The 20,729-nt window shown below is 57.7% G+C and overlaps 1 protein-coding gene across 1 annotated transcript; it reads left to right on the top strand.

Moving 5' to 3' along the window:
- The first annotated feature begins 13,213 nt into the window (after positions 1-13,213).
- Positions 13,214-20,461, top strand: EIF4EBP1 (eukaryotic translation initiation factor 4E binding protein 1). Its single transcript, XM_075736839.1, has 3 exons — positions 13,214-13,468; positions 18,515-18,685; positions 20,055-20,461. The coding sequence occupies exons 1-3, from the start codon at positions 13,321-13,323 to the stop codon at positions 20,084-20,086; spliced, it is 351 nt and encodes a 116-aa protein (XP_075592954.1). The 5' UTR covers positions 13,214-13,320; the 3' UTR covers positions 20,087-20,461.
- Positions 20,462-20,729: the final 268 nt, after the last annotated feature.

Raw genomic sequence — 20,729 nt, 5'->3', positions numbered from 1 at the left:
CCCTCACCGTGCTCAGGCTCTCCCTGGCAGGACAGGCGGTGGGGACACCGACACCCCTGTCCCCCTGACATCAGCAGAGGGATGGCAAGGTGACAGCCCCACTCCAAGAAACGACATCCAGGGCATCTCACTGTCACTATTTCACTTCCACCTTTATTGCCCAAACCCTCTTCCCAGCTGGTGGAGGAGGCTGGGCAGACCTTTGCTGCTCCCCCTCCTGCTTTCGGGTGGGTGCTGGTGTTTTGGAGACCCCCACCCACATTTCCTTCTCCACGCACGGCAGCGGGGAGCCGCCTCGGACTGGAAGGCACTGGGCTGTCCCAGAACCCCAGCAGCCTCGGCCCCATCGCTGCCCCCAGCTCCGCTCCTCCTGAAGGTCCCTGGGCAGACTCCAGAGAGGGTAATTTTTTCACTATCAGCTATTTATACAAATACTGGAACTTCTAAGACAGGCGCTCTCCAAATATGGCGTTTTGAAGTTTCAGCCAAATGGGGGAATGTTGACAAAGAGGAAAAAAATATGTGTAAAAAATTATCCAGTTGGCATTGCTTCCCATTCATGAGCTAGCAAAACAGAGCCCCATTTTTACAAGCTTGATCTTTACAAGACTGTTTCGGTTTTTCAAAGCAGTCAGACGAGGGCTTGATGCAACCCCGTTTAGCTCCCAGCTCTGGCATTAATTGCTGGCTTGGACCGAGCCCTGGACTCGCTATCTGCAGGGTGATTTGTCCCTCCGCTGGAACGGTGTGTGGCACAAACGAGATGCGTGCAGGAAAAGTCATCGTCCTTTCAGCGTGGCTGCACATGCAACTCCAGCGCGTGTCAGCACATGGAGCTGCAGCTGGATTTTGTGCCTGCAAAGTAAAGCAAGAGCAGCTGTGGGAATGTCCGTGGGTAACAGGGGCGCTGGGCTTGGCTCTATGGAGCTGGCAGAGGCTGGGCACGGGGGCAGGATGCCCTGCTCTGTCACGACCCTGCTGGGTGACCAGGAGCTGGTGGCTCCCCATCCTCATCTCCACTCCCCATCCTCATCTCCGCTCCCCATCCTCATCTCCGCTCCCCATCCTCATCTCCACTCCCCATCCTCATCTCCGCTCCCCATCCTCGCCTCCGCTCCCCATCCTCGCCTCCACTCCCCATCCTCATCTCCACTCCCCATCCTCGCCTCCGCTCCCCATCCTCATCTCCGCTCCCCATCCTCATCTCCGCTCCCCATCCTCACCTCCGCTCCCCATCCTCATCTCCGCTCCCCATCCTCGCCTCCACTCCCCATCCTCATCTCCACTCCCCATCCTCATCTCCACTCCCCATCCTCATCTCCGCTCCCCATCCTCGCCTCCGCTCCCCATCCTCGCCTCCACTTCCCCAGCAGCCCCGCGTACACCCACCCAGCAGAGCTGGGCTGTGCGCTGGCTCCTGGGCACTGAGAAGGGCTGCAGGACTCAGCCCTGGGGGTTTTACAGTGTCTTCTCCTGCAGATAGTCCTTCACGGTGCTTTCAGACCATCTCCACACCACCGTGCTCTGGAGGGGATCTCACATTCAAAGCGACGGACAGACTGCCCGTGGCGGGACAAACAGCCAGGCATTCTCGAGATGCCGAAGCAGGCATCCAAAACACCACTGCTGATGTCTTCTCTCTGGAACTACTTTTCCTCCCACTCCCAGACAGGAGAGCTCGCTGCCCTCCTCCCTTCCCAGGGAGCCGACTCGACTGGGGAGAGGAAGGGAGAGTCCCAGGCGTTTCATCAAGGCAGGGGAAGTAACGTGGCTCGGTATCTTTGTCCCAGTTTTACAGCTGGAAAAGCTGAAGCACAGAGATGCCGGGTCTCGCACAGCCCTGACCGCCATCCCGCTGCTCTAGAGCCTCGAACCGAGCCCCCGCAGCAGCAGAGACCCCGGCCGCACCCTCCAGCCCAGGGCTGTCACCAGGGAAAGCATCCTCTCCCCTCGCCCATCCCTGCCACTGGCCAGAAACGCTGGCCCAGCTCTCTACCTGCGGCCGCCACGGGCAGGGGGAGGCTGAGCCAGCCCCAGAGAGATGCTGCAGGGAAGTGCTGGCCGGCGGGTCAAGTGGCTGTTTAGAAAACTCTGGGAAAATATGTTTATGCCGTGGATCAGAGCAGCTCCTTTGGCTGTTGCTACAGAATAAACAGTGGATATTTAAAAATACTTCTTTATATATAGAGAGAGAGTCAGGATGGATTAGGGAAGATCCCTGCTCAGGGAGAGCTGGGATGCAGGGAATGAACAGCGCAGCTCTCCTTGCACATGGAGCTTCTGGTGCCCGTGGATGTGTTTGGAGAGAGGGAACAGATGTCTGAGCTGGTCCCAGACACATCCGAGGGGACAGAGGGTCTGCCTGGGCACGGAGGTCTCAAACAGCATCCGAGGGGGCAGAGGGTCTGCCTGGGCACGGCTTTAGAGGGGCAGACAGCTCAAGGAGCAGCTGTGGAGCCCTTTGCAGAGGGTGTTTAGCAGCTCCTGGAAGATGCCTCATCACGGGGCAATTTCACCTGTGAAAGGATCCTAGCACCAGAACAAGGTGTCTGCAAGGTCCGGGGTTCCTCCGAAGGTGGTGCTGAGGGCAAGGGGCTGCATACCATCCTGCAGTATCAGGCTCCCCCATGCCCACCGATGCCCAGCACTGCCCTGACAGCGAGCAGGAGCCATCCCTTAGACCAGAGGAGGATGCTTCCTCTGGGCCAGTGTTTCTCCTGCAAGGAGCTCAAATTCCCTTTTGTAGCTTCCCAGGGAAATAACTTGGGATCATTCAGGCGGGACACAAGCCCACCTTTCTGCAGCTGGTGCACCAGCGTAGTCCCCCACACAGCCAGGGGAACCTGGTTTGGCCAGCCCTGGCATCCTGAGCCTCTGTCAGGTGTAAATCACCTGCCCTGATCTTCAACAAAGTTTTTGCATGCTGGGGCTCCTGCTTAAGTGGATGCAAAGTCCCTGCACTGTTTAATCCCTGTCCCGCAGCCTTATCCACCCCAAGCAGACTGCACGCACACGACATCCTAATTAAGTGTTTCAGGTTCACACATACGGCTCTGGTCCTACTAATCCCCCCCCACCGAGGGTGCGGGTGAGGCACGATCCCCGACACGCAAAGCGGATAAATCAGCGCCTGGCATTTACCAGATAGAGGGGAGCTTGTGACTGCTGCAGGAGTTTGGCAGACGTGAGCTCTGGCTCCAGCCCGCTTCGGGGAAGGGTGACGCACCCCGAGGGGTGACGAGCTGGTGTCAATGGTGGCGTCAGCACCGCAGCCTGGCACCCGCAAACTGGAGAGCCAGACCTTGTCCAAACCAGAGGTACCCCAGCGTGCCTGTGTGGATGTGCACCGGGATGAGGGTGGCGGGGGAGGACGGATCATTTCCATCTGCCCAAGAGATGAATCCAGCCTGGCCAGGTGGTGCACGAGCAGCTGGCAGGGAGGAGGTACCAGCTATCAGATCCCTGCCCAAGCTCCCGTGACCTGCCACCTCAGGTATTAAGCACAGTTTTAATCCTCTATCCCTCATGTTCAATTCATAATCGCATCTGTGAGCTCGCTAAAGCTGGCTGGCCCCAGAGAGGGCAGGCGGGCACCAAGGAGGGGCTGAGGCTCGGTGGGAGGAGAGGAGAGACCGGGCAGCAACAGGCAAGCGCCAGCTTTGCCTCTCAGCATTGTTAAACGCGGCACGTTCAGGCTCTGCCAAGGCTGAGCCGGGCTGATGCCACACTGGGATAAAACAAAAGCTTTTTATAGCTGGGAACTCTTGCTCTCTCTCCCCTGGCACGCTGTTCGCATACTTGCCATTACAGAACAAGTGATAAAAACCAGTGTACGGCAGGAGTCACGGCGGCATTGCTGCTCGCTGCCCACACACCGGCGGCAGGGACATGGGCATCCCCATCTCCCCAGGGCCTCACTGCTCTCCCCTTTGCTTCAGCCTTCCCCAGCTTCCCCATCACAGCAGAGGCTCAGAAACCAAACCCAGCGCAGCGCTGAAACTGCCGACAGAGCGTTTGAGGGTTTTGCCTGTCCATCCCCAGCCCTTCCGCGGAGCACGGGCACCAGGACCTGAGCGGGGGGAGGCACTACTGCACCCAGAGAGATGCGGTTCAGCTTTGCACCAGTAAGAGACGGTGCCAGAACCCCTCCTGAGCCAGGCTTGTGTTGCAAAGCATTGCCCGTCCGTGGAATTCAGAGCCAGAGCTGTGCTGGCACAAGTCCCCAGCCCAGAGCAAAGGGCAAGGGCAGGCAGGAGGGGTTCACCACCAGCGCCCTGGGAGAGCTGCGAGCCCCAGCACCTCTGGGATGGGCACTGCACCCCTACTGCCTCATCAGCACTCATTCCACACCATGCTTCCAACAAGGTTTTCCAAGAAACCACATATACTCTATGCCCCAGCCTAGCCAGGGCAACCTGGGTGGCCACTAAAACCCTCAGGAGCTTCGAGATACAATTTAGTTCTGCGAACTCCCTGGGGAAGCACCCAGGCAGGTGCAGGGCAGCAGGCTCAGGCTCTGCAGGCAGGACTGTCACTGCTGAGAGCTGCCAGTCCCCATGGTGGAAATCCTGCCAGCCCAGGACCCCACAGCATCCCCATCCACGCAAGGGCTCTGAGCAAGTCCTGCCCAGAGACCCCACAGACCCACAGCACCCTGCGATGCTACGTGGGGCTGAGAAGACATCCCCTCTGCAGCAAACCCACCCGGGCTGGCAGCCATCCCCCACACAAAGCCACGCACCATGGCACTACCTGCACCGGAGCAAGCCACCAGCCCCTGCAAGGCTGTCTGCCACAGCGCTGGCTGCCACCAGGGTCCCACCACCTCCCCAGCCTCTTCTATTCCTCAATCCCTAAATGCCTCCCAGGTGGAGGGGGCTGAATCCCACCTCAGCATTAACCCCCTCTTGCCGGGCGCGCTGGTGGAGCCAAGGGGTGAGATGGGGCTGTCCTGGCTGCAGGGAAGATCCTGCTCACCCACCCAGGGCTACCGGGGACACCCAGGGACAGCAGAAGAGGACAGTGAGGACCGTGTGATGCTCAACCCTGACCCTAAGCAAGAGCTGCTCAAGGAGCATCATTTTACCCCAAATCCCCCTGGCCACCCCGTGCGGTGCAAGGATGGAGCCCGGGGTTCGGCGGGGTGGGCACGGGGCCAGGCCAGGCGCTGGGCTTTTGGCAACGGGTCCCGCTCTGCCTTTAATGTCCGCAGCGGTAATTAGTCTGGGGCTCTCTGCGCTGAGACTTTAGGAATAGTTTCCATATCGGATTCACAAATCTTTCTTTGAAGTTGTTTGGGATTATCTGTCATCATGTTTCCTTGTCAGCACATAAACACGCTGTGATGAAGCTTTAACCCGCTGGGTACTGCCTGTCCCGGGAAGGCTGGAGGAAGCTGTACATAAACTCTCAGCTCGATATAAACTCTCCTCCCCCGGTAAATACAAGCACAGCGCTGGGAGCCGCAGCACCGCGTCAGCCAGGGCTCGGGCACAGGCAGCAAAAAATTCTCTGTGTCAGAAGGATAAAAAATAATAAAAATGCGACTCATTCACTGACTCATTTCAGAGTATGGGTTAGTCAAGGCACGCTCAATAGCCCGCCGTACCTGCAAAGGGAAAGATTTCCAGCATATATCCCGCCTTTACGGGGGTTTAAGCAGGGTTTTTGCTTTGCATCTGGGGCAGTTTATAAACCCCCACACACACATCTAGGAGCTCCTTTGCTTGCTGCCCGAGCGCAGCCTCCCCGGCAGCCCACGGCAGAGCACGGGGGATAATCTCGGTGCCACCCCGGCGCTGCCATCCCGGCTTGGGACAAGCCCTGCTTCCCGCGGTGGTGGGGACGGGAGCGTCCCGGCAGGGTCCAAGCGTATTTGGGAGGTCGAGCGGCCATCTCACACGCTCACATCCTGTTTTCCAAGGGAAACTCCTGGGAGCAAATGCATCGATAATGATGAAAGAGGCAGAGTGTACCCTGGGTACCGAGAAGGTCAAAGCCCGCTGCTGGCTGCCTGCGCAGGCAGGGCTGAGGTCACTCGATTTGCTGTTTATTAGCCTGTTCCCACAGTGGTTTGCCCTACGGACACAGAACTTTGGTGGAGGGAGCTGTGCTGCCCTCCGGGGTGAAGGATGGGGCCGGGCAGGGCTGGTGGGATCCCTTCTCCTCGCCTAGGGCACCCCAGGGTGGCTCTGAAGGGACAGACAGGGATGGAGAGGTGGGAAACCTGGCAGGGTGAATGCAGCTTGTTACCTCCACGGTGGTGAGCAGCATCGCTTCCCACCGGAGAGGAGGCAGAGGCAGGAATCTCGCTGCCGGGGCAGATCCTGCCCAGAGCAGGCAGCCCCGAGGCTGGGTACGGCCACTGGCCAGCGCCGGGCTGCGGCTCTTCCCGAGGCTACGGCAGCCTTGTGAGAATTAGGGAAAGGGGCATCGAGATTCTGAAACCCAGCCAGTGTCAAAGGCTACACTAAAGCAATCTCAGGTCCTTCTCCTGCCCCCCAAATCCCTGTGCAATTATGTTTTCAGATTAAAAAAAAAAATCATAATAAAGCTGTTTTCTTTCCCATGTTGCTGTGGGGAAAGCCTACGGCAGCAGCAAGAGCAATGCCTGCAGGCAGTTATTCCCAATTTCTGACATTTTTAACACACCTTGCAGCAGGGTTTCATTTCTGACATTTCCATGTCCCTCCAGCCACAGGTACCCTGAGAAATGAGAGTCCTTGTGCTGCCACCGGGATCTGCAACGGTTTTACAGACCTTTTCACAACCCTTTGTCCATCATTTCTGGTTTTCCTGCAGCTATTGCTAAAGAAAAATGGGGTGGGGGGGAAGGAGGGAGAAGTTTGCAATAACATCGGTACAGATTTCACAAAAAGTGTGGAAACTGTCGTGAAAAAATGTCAGCAACAAAAATAACATCTGAGAGTAGCTGTGCTTTCAGGCAGAGGCTTCCGAGGAAGAGAGGAGCATCCCGATGGTGGTTTTGCCCGGCTCTGCCCCCAGCCGTGGGGCAGCAGGATGCAGGTCTGGCCCCACTTTGGGGAGCAAAGGCTGTTTTGGGTAAAGCTGGGCAGGGAGGGGGGTGCAGGTCCTGCTCCTGCGCTGGTGGGGAGGGAGGGAGCATCAGCAGCCCTGAGCGGAGCTGCCTGCCAGCCCAGCCATGGCCACCGGCCAAACTGCCACGTGCCACCTCGGTGTCAGACCCCCGGTGCTGCCCGCGGTGGTGTCCCCCTGCCCCTCCTCTGCCCCTCTCCAGTTCCTTGTACCCCCACTCCTCACAGCATCCCTGCATCCCAGCACTCCGGTGCCCTCCTGGGCCTGACCCTGCACCCATCGCACCGTGCAAGGGCATCGTCCCTGCTTGCGCAGCCCCAGGCTGTGTTTGCTTCCCGCACACGATGTTTGCAGGGTGGAACAACAACAACAACAACAACAAGGAGGAGGAGGAGGAGGAGGAGGTCAGCGCTTCCCTGCGGGCTCTGGCCGTGGCTGCAGCGGTGGCCCCCATGCCATGGCAGCTATTTTTAACCCGTGCATTCCTCCTGCCTCCGCGGTGTTTCTCAGAAACCTCCTTCTTGAGGGAAGCAAATGGGGAAAAGGTTCCTCCCCGCAGCCTGCACCCCGAACTCATGTCCGGGCGCTGGGAGAAGCGGCTGCCCCAGCACCCTGTTCCCTCGCCCAGCCCACCGGGATGGAGACCCCCAGGGCTGTGAGGGGTTCTGGGTCCCTCTGCCCTGGCAGGTGAAACCCCCTCCTCCGGAACTGGGACCTGAGCAAGATTTCACAGCTCCAGGCACCCTCATCGCTGCCCAGCCTGGCCCCAGCACCCCCAGCGCCTGCAGCCCAGCTGCTTCTCTTGGCGTGCCGTGTCGTGCAGGCGGGTGTTTCCGTCGGCACATAGTTCACATCACACCCGGAGCTCAGCTTTTACGTTTATGCATCAAGCGCTACGAGCAGCTTTGTTGTTCGGTGACTCCCGGGTGCTTTGGTGGGGAGAGAGGAGAATGTGGATGAGGGGTCCTGCGGCTGCAGCCAAAGCGCTGGGGGATGCGCTGGGAGCCAGGAGGAGGAGGAGGAGGAGGAGGCAGAAGCTAAGGCACTTTCCAAACCCTGAAGACGGTACCCGTGCTGGGAGCTCAGCCTCGCCTCCTGCAGCAGACCTGCCTGAGCAGCCCGGCTCGCACGGATCCGGCAGGGCCGCGGGGCAGCCAGGCTGCTGAGGGCAGGCTGCTCTCAGTGCAGGCAGGGAACGAAAACCTTTCCCTGTCCAGGCATTTCCGTGGTTGTGACGGGCAGCGTGGCTTGCGCGGGCAGGGCAGGGTGTTGTAAGAGTGGGGAGCCTGCCAGCAGGAGCTGCCGGGCTGGCGGAGGGACCGAGCCCCTTCGAGGTCAGGAAAGGTCCAATGAATATTTTATTTCCTAACTGGCACATGGGCCTTTTGGCTCCCAGGAGTGACCCGCAGCAGGAGCAAGGGCAGCGAGGGCGCTCCGGGTGTTGCGACCCCACAGCCAGGGTGGCTCTTCGCAGCCTGCCCAGCCGCACCGCCGCTCGCCTGCTCCTGCCCCGGGGAAGAGCTCAGGATCCGTCCGAAGTGCAGGCAGATTGCTCACAAACGCTTTCCATCTCCAGGCCAGCTTCCAGCCCCATCTACAGAGCAGGCTGGAGCCGGCCGGCACGTGCAGGAAGGGGCAAACGCAGCCACCGGCACGTGGCAGAGGGATGCCGGGCACCATGCGAAGGGTGCGGATGGGAGCCTACGGCCAACGGGCAGAAGCTTCCCTCCCAATCCAGTGATGCATCCCAGCTCCTGGGAATCTGATTCGGTGCCCTTTGCCCTCCCTGCTCTGTTCTCCTCCCACCCCACAGTCGTTTCTGCCAGGCTTTCCCATCGCAAGAGGCAGGAGACCCCCAGCCCGCAGCGCAGGAGAGCCCCCGCGGCCCCTCGGTCCGGGGCAGAGCTTGCTGCGGGCACGAGCAGAGCCGTGCCTTGTGCGAGACACTGGTGCCAGGCGTGTGCCCACTCCGTGCCAGCCCGCAGGGATGTCCTTGTCTCTGCCAAATTGCCTTTGCAAGACCGTGAACCAAACGGCACGTCCCAGGAGTGAGTTTTGGGGTGCTGAGCACCCCCAGCAAGAGCCAGCCCTGACCTGTGCCCAGAGGACGGGGACATTGGGGACCACGGTCCTGCTGAGCCCTGGCCAGGGTTTTCCTCCTCGAGGGCTGCGGGCAGGGCGGAGGTGCGCTTCCCACAGGCAGGATGGGCTTGTTTACCAGGGGCAACTTTTATCTGCACAAACAGCCCTTGGGCGGGCAAAGTGGATGTGGGTTTGTTGTTATCTCCGCCGGCAATCGGAGGGGAATGTAAACACGGATGGGGTGGAAATGCCGCCCGCAACAGGGACATCCTCACCCGGGGGGGTCGCTGCGGTGGGCAGCAGCACCCGAGGACCCACCGTCCTGCATGGGGCTGGAGCTGGATTTCCAGCTGGGAGAAACGGGGTGCGGCGTAGGGTTGGAGAGGAGCCCTCCCGCCCTGGATCCATGCAGATGCGGAGATGATGGATGTGGTGAGACAAAAGCCACCAAGTCCCCGCTGCCCACCACGCAGAAGTTTATCCTCCCCTCGGTTTATTTTCTTCCTGTCTGCAGCAAACCCTCCTGTAATCAGCAGCCCGGTTAGTATTGGTGGAAGTGCCGCCGGCGATAGCCCGGGGATGGGCAGGAACTGCCCCTCGCTGCCCGTCCCCCGAGGCTGCTCTCACGCCAAGGGCCGCAGGGCAGCGGACAAGGGGGCTGTTCCCCGCGGCAGCCCCCAGCCGTTGTGCGCACAATGTGAAATTTAGTATTTCATGACTTATAAGACCTGTTTTCCAAGAGCCACCAGACACGTTTCCCTCCCTGGGAGCCTGCTAGGGGAGCAAGCGTTTCACAAAAAGCCAACCCTGCTCAGCTAAAAGTGATTTAAACCAGGTCAGTAGCAAAGACGCTGCAATTGCTGGTGAGCGGGCAAAGAGACGGACACCTACGTGAAGCACTTCTGCTCCCGATTTAGAAGGCAATAGCCTTGTATCACATGAGGATGATGAAGGGCTTTCAAGCCCTGTTAGCTGCCCAGAAAGGGCAGATAAAATGCCCTAGAGATGAACATACTGTAACCAGCAGGTGCTGGTAGCGTGGGCAGACCAGCACCACAGCCCGATGCCTCTTCTCTGCCCGCCGGCACAGGGCAGGCAGCACCAGGGCAGCAGGAGCCGGTGTCCGGGGGCATCTCACAACCCCCCCGGCCAGGAGCATCCCTGGTCCCATGTGTGCTGCCGGGAGCACCAAGCTGCACCAGGCGTTGGGATGGCGATGCTGTGGCGGGGTTGGGGTCCCCGTATCCCCCCTCATCTCTTTTCTTGGTGGTTGTTGGTGCCGTCCCCATGCACAGAACCACAGAGAAATGCCGGACGGCCCAGTGAGAGGTGGCACAGGGGTCCTGCCCCTGCAGAGACATCATTGATTTATTGCCCAGGGCTGGTTGTTCCCTGGGTCCAGGTGGTTTCCCCTTTCTTTCTTCTTGCTTTTTTTTTTAGTCTCCAGCCTGTGTGGGAAATGGGAGACAGAGACGGATGAGGAGGAAAGGCTATTGTTAGGGGTCTGGGCTGTGCATCCCGGACCAGCTCGCTCGGTGCCAGCTGGTTTCTGGGGAGGTCTCTCCGGTGGTGGAGATTGTATCAGCAGAGTCCAGGAAGGACGTCGCTGCCAGCCCGGGAGAGCAGCGTGTTCTCCATGACGGGCTGGAGCTCTGCAGCGCTCAGTGAAGGCAGCGAGAGCTGAGCGTCCGCGTCCTCGGTCTGGGACGGGGACTGGCTGTCTCGTGCTGCTCAGCTCCGCTGCAGCCTTTTGGGGTCTCCTGGGCACCCCAACTGCCGTGTGGAAGCCCCCCCGATGGGGACGCACCAGCAGGTCTCATGGCGTGAAGATGCTGTCACTGCAGGACAGAAAGGGTCTGGTCCCCCAAAGGGGCATCTCCAAAAAAGGCATTTTGTGGGATTTTGAACACCCTGGAGGGTCCCACACACACACTCACTGTTGCAGCCAGGCCTTGCCCACACCCCAAGCCGGGGTCCCCCAGGCGCCAAGGGCAGATGCCCCCATGAAGCGGGGGCTCGTGGCCCCCTGCTCCGCCCTGGCCAGGATGTGCCCTTAAAGCCTGACCTCCCCCCAGCTCCTTGACCCCGTAATGGTCCATTCTCTGGGAGGAGGAGGAGGAAATGGCAGTGGACCTTTTTATTTGGCGGCAGGACGCCTTGCTGGGTTGGGGGTCACTGCTGATGTCATTCGGCAAGGCCGGATATGTTATTTTCCTGCCCCAGCGCCCAGTAATCGATTCAGCAGCTGGCATGGGGCGAGGGCTGCCTGCCTGGCACTGCAGCCTGCCTGGGGTCCTGGGAATCCTGGGGGGCACTGCAGCCTGCCTGGGGTCCTGGGGGTCCTTGGGGGCACTGCAGCCTGCCTGGGATCCCGGGGGTCCTTGGGGGGCACTGCAGCCTGCCTGGGGTCCTGGGAATCCTGGGGGGCACTGCAGCCTGCCTGGGGTCCTGGGGGTCCTTGGGGGGCACCGCAGCCTGCCTGGGATCCCGGGGGTCCTTGGGGGGCACTGCAGCCTGCCTGGGGTCCTGGGAATCCTGGGGGGCACTGCAGCCTGCCTGGGATCCCGGGGGTCCTTGGGGGGCACCGCAGCCTGCCTGGGGTCCTGGGGGTCCTTGGGGGGCAGAGCCCTTGAAGCGCCCCTCTCCATACCCCAGCCTGGCAGGAAACCGCTGCCCTGGCCACACAGATGCTGCCCTGGAGAAAGGGCTCAGAGCCCCCCCCAGGGCCCCCCAGCGCCCCAGGGTTGAACCATGGCTCCTCAAGGATGAGGTTTTGTCCCCCAGGGATGGGGCAGTGGTCGGGGAGCCGCAGGAGCCGGCTCAGCCCTGGCCGGCCGAAGCAGGCAGGGAAGGAGGGAGGGCAGCGAGGTGCCGGGGTGATGGCGGGGTTTGGGCAGGACGGGGGCCGGCCGCGTCCCACCACCGCCCGGGCCAGGAGAGCAGCCGCAGCCCCTTGCCAGGGACGGTCATTGCCACAGCCCCGGCCGCCCCCGCGGTTCCCGAAGCGGTGCCCGCACCCGCGCTGGCCCCGCCGCCCCGCCATCGGCAGGTGTCAGCATCGCACCGGCGTCCCCGAGCCGGCACCCTGCGGGCGCTGCTGGGCGAGCAAGGAGGAGCTGAGGGGCTGTCTCCAGCGGGGACCGGAGCTGCCGGGGGAGAGCAGGGAGCGGAGGGTCCTTACGAACGGCGCGGGGTCGGCACGGCCGTGCAAAGCACCCGGCCCGGGCAGCGGGGGCAGTGCTGGGGGTCTTGCCCCCTTCCCGCCGTGCTCGGGGAGCCCCTCTCCCTCCGGCCGCAGGCAGGGCTGAGCTGCCGGCACTCGGCACACTCGTGAGCAGGGTGGTCCTGCGTGGGGGGGGGGGGGGAAAGAGCCGGCTCTGCCCCTGCCCAGGGATGCTCGGAGGGGCTCAGTGCCAGGGCTGCATCCCTGTGAGCTCTGCCCCCGGCCCAGCCGGGCCCAGCAAGTCCAACCCGCCCTGCTGCCCTCCCTCTGCGCTCCAGCTTCTCTTTAAATGGTTTAGCTAATAGAGTTTTAAGAAGGAAAAATCTATTTTTCCAATGCCTCGAGGCCCGGGCAGCCCCGACCGGAGCAGTCCTGCCCCACCCGGGGCACGGCGTGGGGGGGCGCCGGACACGTGTGCAGACGCTGTGTGGCCCCCCCCGGCCCCTCCCGCGTTTGTTTCCTGCCCCCCCCCGCCCTTCCCCGGAGGTGGCAAAGCCATTTGGGCTGGGGGTCTGCCACCCAGGCGGGCAGACATCTGTCCCCGCAGGGTTCACACGGGGCCCACCCGGGACCTCCCACGGCGGCCACCCCAGCTGCACGCCCCCCCGGTGAGGAGGAGGCAGCGGGCAGCGCTGTCAGCAATCCCTGTGCACACCCTGAGGGGTCACCGCTGGGGGGGGGGGGGGGGCACGGCACTGGGGGGGGCGGGGGGCGCAGGGGGCAACGCGCCCCCACAGACACCCCGCGGGACCGGGGGGCACAGGGACCCGCCGTGCGCCCGGGCACGCCCCGCCCCCGCCCCGCCCCGCTCAGGTTAACCCCCTCCCTCGGCCCCGCCCCCCGCTCGATTTCCCGTCGCACCCCGCGGCGGAAGGGGCGTGTCCGTAGGCGGAAGCGGCGGGCAGGGCGGGCAGGGCGGGAGCAGCAGCCGCCGCCGCAGCAGCCCCGGTGCCGGTGTCATGTCGGGCCGCTGCTGCCAGGGGCAGACGCCAAGTCGCGACATCCCGGGCCCCGGCAAGCGCCTCGCCCTGCCCGACGGCGCCCCGCTGCCGCCTGGCGACTACAGCACCACGCCGGGGGGCACCGTCTTCGGGACCACGCCGGGCGGTGAGTGGCGGGCCGGGGCCAGGCCTCTCCCTGCGGGGGGATGCTCCAGCGGGAGCCCCCGGGTGCTGCGGGCGGCCCCGGGTTTGCGGTGGGAACCGGACGGGCCTTTGTTCGGGGGCGGCTCTTCCCCCAGCGCGGGGTTACGGGGAAGGCCGTTGTGGTTTGGGGGGGGCGGCGGGGGGAAGGGGCTCTCGTTTGGTCCGGGGGGAGCGGGGGAGCCCGGGGCTGTGTGGGGGTTTGGGGGTCTCTTACTCGGGTGGGGATATGGGGGTGGCCCCCGCTTTGGGGGGGGGTTGCGGGGGGGGGGGGGCTGTCGCTCTGCAGGCGGCTGTGGGGAGGGCCCCGTTTGGGCGGCAGCAGCTGGGTGGGTGTTCTCGCTGCAGCGTTGGGGTGACCCCGGGTGCTGCCTGGGGGGGGTCCCCCCTCCCCGGGCTGGGGTTTCCACCCTCCCAAGAGCGAGCTGGAGCCGGAGCAGCGTGACAGCGTCTGCCTGGGTGTCTGTGCTGCAAAACAAGGCAGCTGTTTGTGCTCCTGGGTAGCCTTGCTGGAGTGAACCCATCCTCCAGTTTGGGTTACTTATTAATTCTAATCTCTAATATTTGCTGTTTCCTCTGGCAGTGAGTAAACCCTGGGGCTTTTTTTTTTTTTTCTCCTCCCAAGTTGCTCTGAACTTCTGAAAGTGCAGTGCTCCTCTGTCACGAAAGGACAGTGGGTTTGTTCCCTCTTTCTTTGCTGCAAGAGATTTGTGCAGCCCCGATAGCTGTGCTGCGTGTGACTACCAGGAGTGGCATCTTTTAGAGATTTCATCTTCAAATAAAGAATAAACATGGTGAGAGTTAGCTATACTCGCTGCCTGCTCAGGGTGGAGGCAGCTGGGTTGCAAGTCCGCAGTGTGTAAGCTCTGTGTTTATCTGAGCTACACCTAAAGCGTCCTCTGTCCCTGCGTACTACAGCGGGGACGTCATGTGCAAAGCTCCCTAAAGGGCTCGTCCATCTGAACGGTTTTGTGGCTTGCCTGAGCGTCTGTTTATTTTGAGTAGTTTGGCTTTCGAGATAAGCGGCTGCTGTTCCAGATGATGACACCGGGCATCGGATCGCTTGTGTGTATTTCCAGCCACGGCAGCTGCCTGCGCTCCTGCTGATCAGTGGTTTGAGATAATTTTTTCCATATCTTGAAGAATTTTTCCCCCGTGCTGCTCCACAAAAGATCAGGGTGAGCAGCAGGAATGATGAAACTGTACTTGAAGTTCAGCCAAAAGGACAAACTAAATGGGGGTGGTGGGTGATGGTTTTGTTTGTCCCTCAGAGCTACCAGACTCTTCACAACACAATATTTAAGGGGTTAAATTTCAGAGAAGGGGAAGTCAGCATTGCTGACTCACTTGGTTTTTTTGTTTTTGTGCAGAAAAGCTTGGTTGGGGAACTGAAGTTCTTGTGTTATTTTTGCCACGTGTTCTCGCTCCTCTGAAAGCAGCAAATAACTGAAGTACTTAAATAGTACTTGCAGTAATTATGCCATGGAAGATAGGAGAAGGAGAATGACTTTCTCAGCTATATTCATGTGCTCTGAATAACAGAATAGCAATGAACAATTAGCAGTGCTCTGCAGCGTAATGAGCCTTCCAGGATTATCATCTGTTTGTCTCTGTTGGAGAGTTAATGAATGTCTAGAGCATGGAGGAGAAACATGAATTGTGTTTATTGTTAGGGTGTGCACACCTGGCAAAATCCACAGTGCTCTCGTGACTGCGTGGTACTTTAGTCCGTCCCCAGCCTGTTTGAGGACAACTCGTGCTGCGGGCGCTGGCCGTCTGCCTTCAGGTGTTGGATTTGGGTGCTAAAAGGAGGAGTGACTTCAAACCCCTGAAGGACTTGGAGGTGTGTTAGCTTTGGCTTGTTGGTCTGCATTCGTGGTCACTATTGCAAAGAGTTCCTTGTGCCGTGCGGTCTGGAAGAGCTCTCATGAAACCATTCTCAATACATTGCACAGCAAACTCCCCGGATTAATGCACTAAAGCGTCACTTTAAAGAGTGCCGGGGCCAGGCCAGCGTGGGCTCGGAGAGCCCCTCTGCTTCCTGGGCCGTGCTCTCTTCATCTGTCTTCTGCTAACCCATATGTCCACAGATCCAGGCAGGATACTTTGCGTGTAAGCCCTTAATGCTGTAAAAATAAATAATCTGATGTTTCAGAACCACTTGGTTTAGGTCCTTTTGTTGAAAGTGTTCAACATACGTAGCCCACTGAAGAAAGTCTGAGATTTTCTGCAAAACAGGAGGTTAAATCCGAAGAATCGGAAGAAAGAAGCAAATCAAGTTTGTCGTGCAAAACCTCTGACTAATTTTGGAGAAGAATTGAGGACTGTAATCTCTGAAGTCATCCCTTTGGCTGTAGGCAGCGCTGGGGATGTGAGTGATGGAAAAAGGGCTCGGTGCCAGGGCTGGAAACCCACGGCAGCGGTGCTGGGTGACTGCAGGCTTTGGAAAAGGTGGGACTCCACAGCCGTGGTATGCCGAGTTATGTGTGTCCAACAGCCGAGCTTATTTACTTGGAGAGAGCAGGGGAACACTTGCTTTTCCAGTCATCAGGCACTTGTAGGTCAGCTTTCTCCTTAACACCTTTTTTCTGGCCTGGCTCTGTGGTCAAAACCACAAGCTTTTCCTCCTAAGATTTTTCACCGTGCACAACGCTGAGATGAAATTCTGGGGCAGATTGCTTTTGGGTCTCCAGAAGTGTTGAAGCGATGTCCTAAAATGCAGTTTGGCTAAAAGGACCCTTCTGAGGAGGGCGGTCACGTCTCGCGATGCTCTAAAGCGTCCTCCCTCTAATCCCAGTAGCAGGGGAGCGGCGCAGCCCACCGTGGGGCTGACGTGAGCGAGCTTCGCTTCGCTGTGGTTTCTGGCCTTGGGTTTGGTGCCAGCAACCAAGAGGAAAAGACTTGATTTTCCTTTTTCAGCTACCTTCACGGATCTCTCTGGGCTTTGATCTCCTCTGGAAGGGATGGCAGGATGAAGAAATTCCCTGTCCTCTGCCAGCGCCGTTTTTCTTACAGCAGCCAGCAGCGGTTAAAAAAAACCCCAATACAATAGCATGAACGAGCACAGAGGAGCGTGTAAGAGGTGGTGTGTGACCTTTAAGCATAGTCTGTTCTCAGCGTTCCTGTTGTGCCTGTCCTGGCTGCTCGCCCGCTTGCGGAGGGCACGTGTACACGTTGTCTTTAAGTAAAGCCCACGTGCAGTAGTATCTGGGGAGTCCCGCCTGCTCGGTCCGTCGCGAGCAGAGATGCGCGGCGAGCAGAGGTGCCTTTTGCAGAGGGAGCTGCCTCTGCGCTGCTGGCTCAGCCATGGACGTGTTGGCTCTTTCAGCGGGGACGGGATGGCTTAGAGCAGCGCAGCTCACGGTGCCTGTGCTCCGTCAGGGAGCAGGAAAGGAGTGAGGTGTTGTACTGGATGCTCCTTCAAACCTAGTGTTCATCCTGATGAAAATACTCAGTGAGCCAAATTCTCATCCGGACTTTCCAAGCTGCACAGTGAGGCACTTGGAGGGGGGGTGTGAAGCTGTGGTATAACCGGGATTTTCAGGGAGCAGAGCAACTCCCAGGAGGTGTAGTCTTTCATACTAAATGCTCTCCCTTACAACAGGAGGAGAACTGCTATTAACTGGGCTTTACATCTTGGAAGGAGCCCATTTATGGCCTTGGGCCATGCCTGTTGACAGCCGTGGCTGGGTGTCCTGCTTCCATACGCTCTGGGCATGTGACTGTCAGAGGAACGTGAACCAGGCATGGAAGCTCTGGTCTGACTGAACTGTGCTCCTAATACTCGGTAGGAGAGCTGTAGTTCTAGGAAACCCCGTCCTCTCCTCTGTGAACCTCCCAGGAATTTAACACTCGACTCGCAGGCTAGTCACCTCAGATCCAGCTAAGCACAGCTCTGAGCTGGGTTTGATCTCCCCTTGGATCTAGGGAAGCAATTCAAATTCAAAATCTTCTAGTGAAAAAGTTTCCAGGGTTTCGGGAGCTCATTAGCAGAATTTTCTTGAAACGTGATATCCAGCTACATTGTTATAGCCATGCTTCAAAATAAAGTGAGTTTAGTGTCCCTGAACAGATGTTAATGGGTGCTTGTTTCCCTGCACGTTGTACTTTAAGTAAAAGTTTTTCTGGGAGCACACAAGGAGAAGTTGCCTTTCCCTCTTGCTGGAGCAGGAGCGGAGCAGTAGGGGCCTGACCCAGAGAGGAGGTTTACAGACTTCCTCTTGGGGGAAGAAAAAACTGATTTTCAGTACTTTCTGGGTTGAGGCTGCGGTCTGTTTGGACGGATCCCTTTTCTGTGTGTGTTTTTTGAGTTTTTTCCAGCACAATTCCTTTATAAGGAACAGGCTGTTCAGACCATTCCTAGAAATCCGTGCCTGGAGCCGAGCTCTGCTCCCGCAGAGGCTCGCTGTGATGTGCTGGAGCTGGCTTGTTCCACGCAGGGCAGGGAGAGTAGGTCTGGTTAACCGTTCCAACGGCCGGGCATTAACAGCTCTGTGTTCGAGCCTTTTTGTGTAACCGTGCCGGAGAGCCAGCACCCGGTACGCGAGAGCAAATGTCTGTGCAGGGATTTCTGCTGGGCAGTGTCTGTTACCCTGTGCTTGTGTCTGTCTACAATTCTCAGCCCCAGACAACTTAGAAAAGCCTGTTATGTTTATGAGCTGCAATGAAATGCAGTTTACAGTTTCTTTGGGTTTTGCTGTGACCTTGAGTTAGATCCAGCCCCTTCTACCTATCACGCGCAATATCGGTCTGGGTTTCAGAGTCTTGTTCTCTCTGTGCACCAGTGCGTTAGCTATCACTTGGGTTACTGACTTTCATACCTTTTTTTTTTTTGGCAGATTAATTGTATCTGGCTTTTTTTGTAAAGTAGCACAGAATGAGCAGAGTAAGTGCTAAATGATGGGTATCATTTTAAGTGACTCCTGTTCTGCACATCAAGCTGTGAAGATGTCCCAGCTGTATTTCGTGCGTTAAAACGCTAAAAGCTGACAGTGGTGTTCTCTCCCTCCAGGTACGAGGATTATTTATGATCGTAAATTTTTGATGGAGTGCCGCAATTCTCCGGTTGCCAAAACACCACCTTCTGACCTTCCGGACATTCCAGGAGTTACGAGCCCAAATGTGGAGGAGTTGAAGATTGAGAACAACCATGTCCAGAGCTGTGATGAGAAAGCGAGCACAGGTGAGAGCATGGCAACAAACTGAAGTGCTGGGAATATCTGGGAATACAGATGTTCACACATGGAATGGAGCCGGGAGATCCCTACGGTCAATACTCTGCTAATTTCTTGTAAAATCAAAGTGTGCTTGATGTTACTAGGTAATGAGGTTCTCATGGTTATTAGGTTCTGCGGTGGTCCCCAGTAATGTGGTTTTTCTCAGTTAGTTAAGTGTAACTTCTTGTTATCACTTAATTCTCATTAATTCAGCATTTGGAGAACTGCTGCTGGATTAATAGTCCTGTGGTGAGAGAATGGGGGCAGCTGTTGCTGCCTCTCCGTCCTGCACCATCCTGCAGCTGCTTTGCCTTTTTGGAAAGGATCAGATTACGATTCGGAGTTTGTCTGGGGGTTTTAATACCAGCCCCAGTTGTGAATTCCTTCTGACTTTTTTTTTTTTTGACACCGAGGCTTCTGATGTACAAGTGAGCTCAGTGGAAGTAGCTAGGGTATAATACCCGATTTGTGGATATTGATTATCCGGTACCCGTCGCTGTCTTTAGCAGGTTCTGCAGGCACTTGCAGGTGTGTGTAAGACAGCAAGGCAGAGTTGGTCCACAGGAGAACAGAGGTAACTGCAGGCACTGTAGTAGCAACACGAGCAAGTATTTCTCTTGAACTTTTTTTTAACGCTATGTGAGATCACTTCTTGAAGCAACCTGAAACTACAAGCATGATTATATATCTTCTCTCTAAAAATAAAGATCTGAATGCTTGTTAGCTGGTTTCTATGCCCACTCTAAGCAAAACCTTTCCAGAGTCAATATTGCTTAATGTTGGTTTTGGTTTTTTTTTTACACACTGTCGTGACCTTCAGTGGCTCACTGGATTCTCTGGCAACCCAAAATGCAGGCTGCACGCTGGGTGCCAGTTTGGTTGTGACTCTTGCGAAGAAGCGCTGTCCTCGGGAACAGATCATCGCTGCTCACGTTGGCACCCTGTCAGATTGGGTGAGCTGTGGTAACAGCTGTACAGATAGTAACGTGTGAAATGTGCGCTTGTGTCTTTGGCAACAGAAGTTTATACCAGTGATTGTCATCAATGTTATTCGTTACGTTCCTTTTTACAAGGAAATCCAGGGGTAAAAATAAATTATTTAAAGGGCATCTCTACTTCTGCTCTTGTCTGTCTGCAAGTAAGATCCCCTCTACGGACAGAGGTTATATTTTGCTTGTACGAGGTGGTTTTCTTATCAAACTTGATGCCTGAACGTGGATTTTAAGTCCGAACTGCCACATCTGAAGTGCAGCTGATGGTTGTTTCTTCAATAAAATATTTGGTATTTCATGTGAAGCTTTGAGGCCCCATTCCTGTGTTTTGTCCCTCTCACAGGTGAGGAAGAGCAGTTTGACATGGACATCTAAAGCATGTGCCCTGAGCGCTTCTCCAGTGAAGAACCAGGACCTTCTCTTGAGGATTCCCACCAGCCAGGCTTAAAAGTAGCCCATGCCTTGAGTGCCTTCCTGCTTCCCGGGAACGGCAGTCCATTCCCTTCCGAGAACAGCGTGTGTCCTGTTGCAAGGACGGAGTCTCAGCTTCTCCACGCACGTGTGATTACACAAGCGCAGCCCCTGCTGATGACGGGCCTTGGGGTGCCGGAGGAGACACTCTGATTGTTTTTGTTTCCAGTTTTATGCTTTTGTTAATCATTTTAATACTGTAAAAGTTACAGAAATGCAATATAAGGGAGAAATAAAAATCATTTTTGAGTCTCCTGGTATGGAGATTAATGCAATAAATACGGCTTCTGTTCCTTGGTTGTTCCAGCAAGAAACCACCAACTTGTAGGAAAATCGATCGGGTGGTCCTGTGTATAGCCTTGAGAGAAACACCGTGCTCTTGGGTTTCCCCGGAGACACGGGCTGAGCTGCCGTAAGCCCTCGTGGCAAAACCTCTGTGTACGTCCCACATGCAACGCCTGGTCGCTGCAGGAAGTTTCAGTGTGCTCTGAGTCTGCTTCCAGAAATAGCAGGAGCTGTCTGCTCTGTGTTTCTGGATGGTTCTTCT

This window comes from Balearica regulorum, chromosome 27 (assembly GCF_011004875.1).
Source record: "Balearica regulorum gibbericeps isolate bBalReg1 chromosome 27, bBalReg1.pri, whole genome shotgun sequence".
Taxonomy (NCBI): Eukaryota; Metazoa; Chordata; class Aves; order Gruiformes; family Gruidae; genus Balearica; species Balearica regulorum.
The sequence above is the reverse complement of the archived record's forward strand: the minus strand, read 5'-3'. Positions and strand labels throughout refer to the sequence as shown.

Excerpts from the sequence above, each read along its gene's own strand:
- EIF4EBP1 (XM_075736839.1), top strand. The coding sequence starts at position 13,321 with ATGTCGGGCCGCTGCTGCCAGGGGCAGACGCCAAGTCGCGACATCCCG. Across the intron at positions 13,469-18,514 it reads CTTCGGGACCACGCCGGGCG|GTACGAGGATTATTTATGAT; the intron begins GTGAGTGGCGGG and ends CTCTCCCTCCAG. Across the intron at positions 18,686-20,054 it reads TGATGAGAAAGCGAGCACAG|GTGAGGAAGAGCAGTTTGAC; the intron begins GTGAGAGCATGG and ends TCCCTCTCACAG.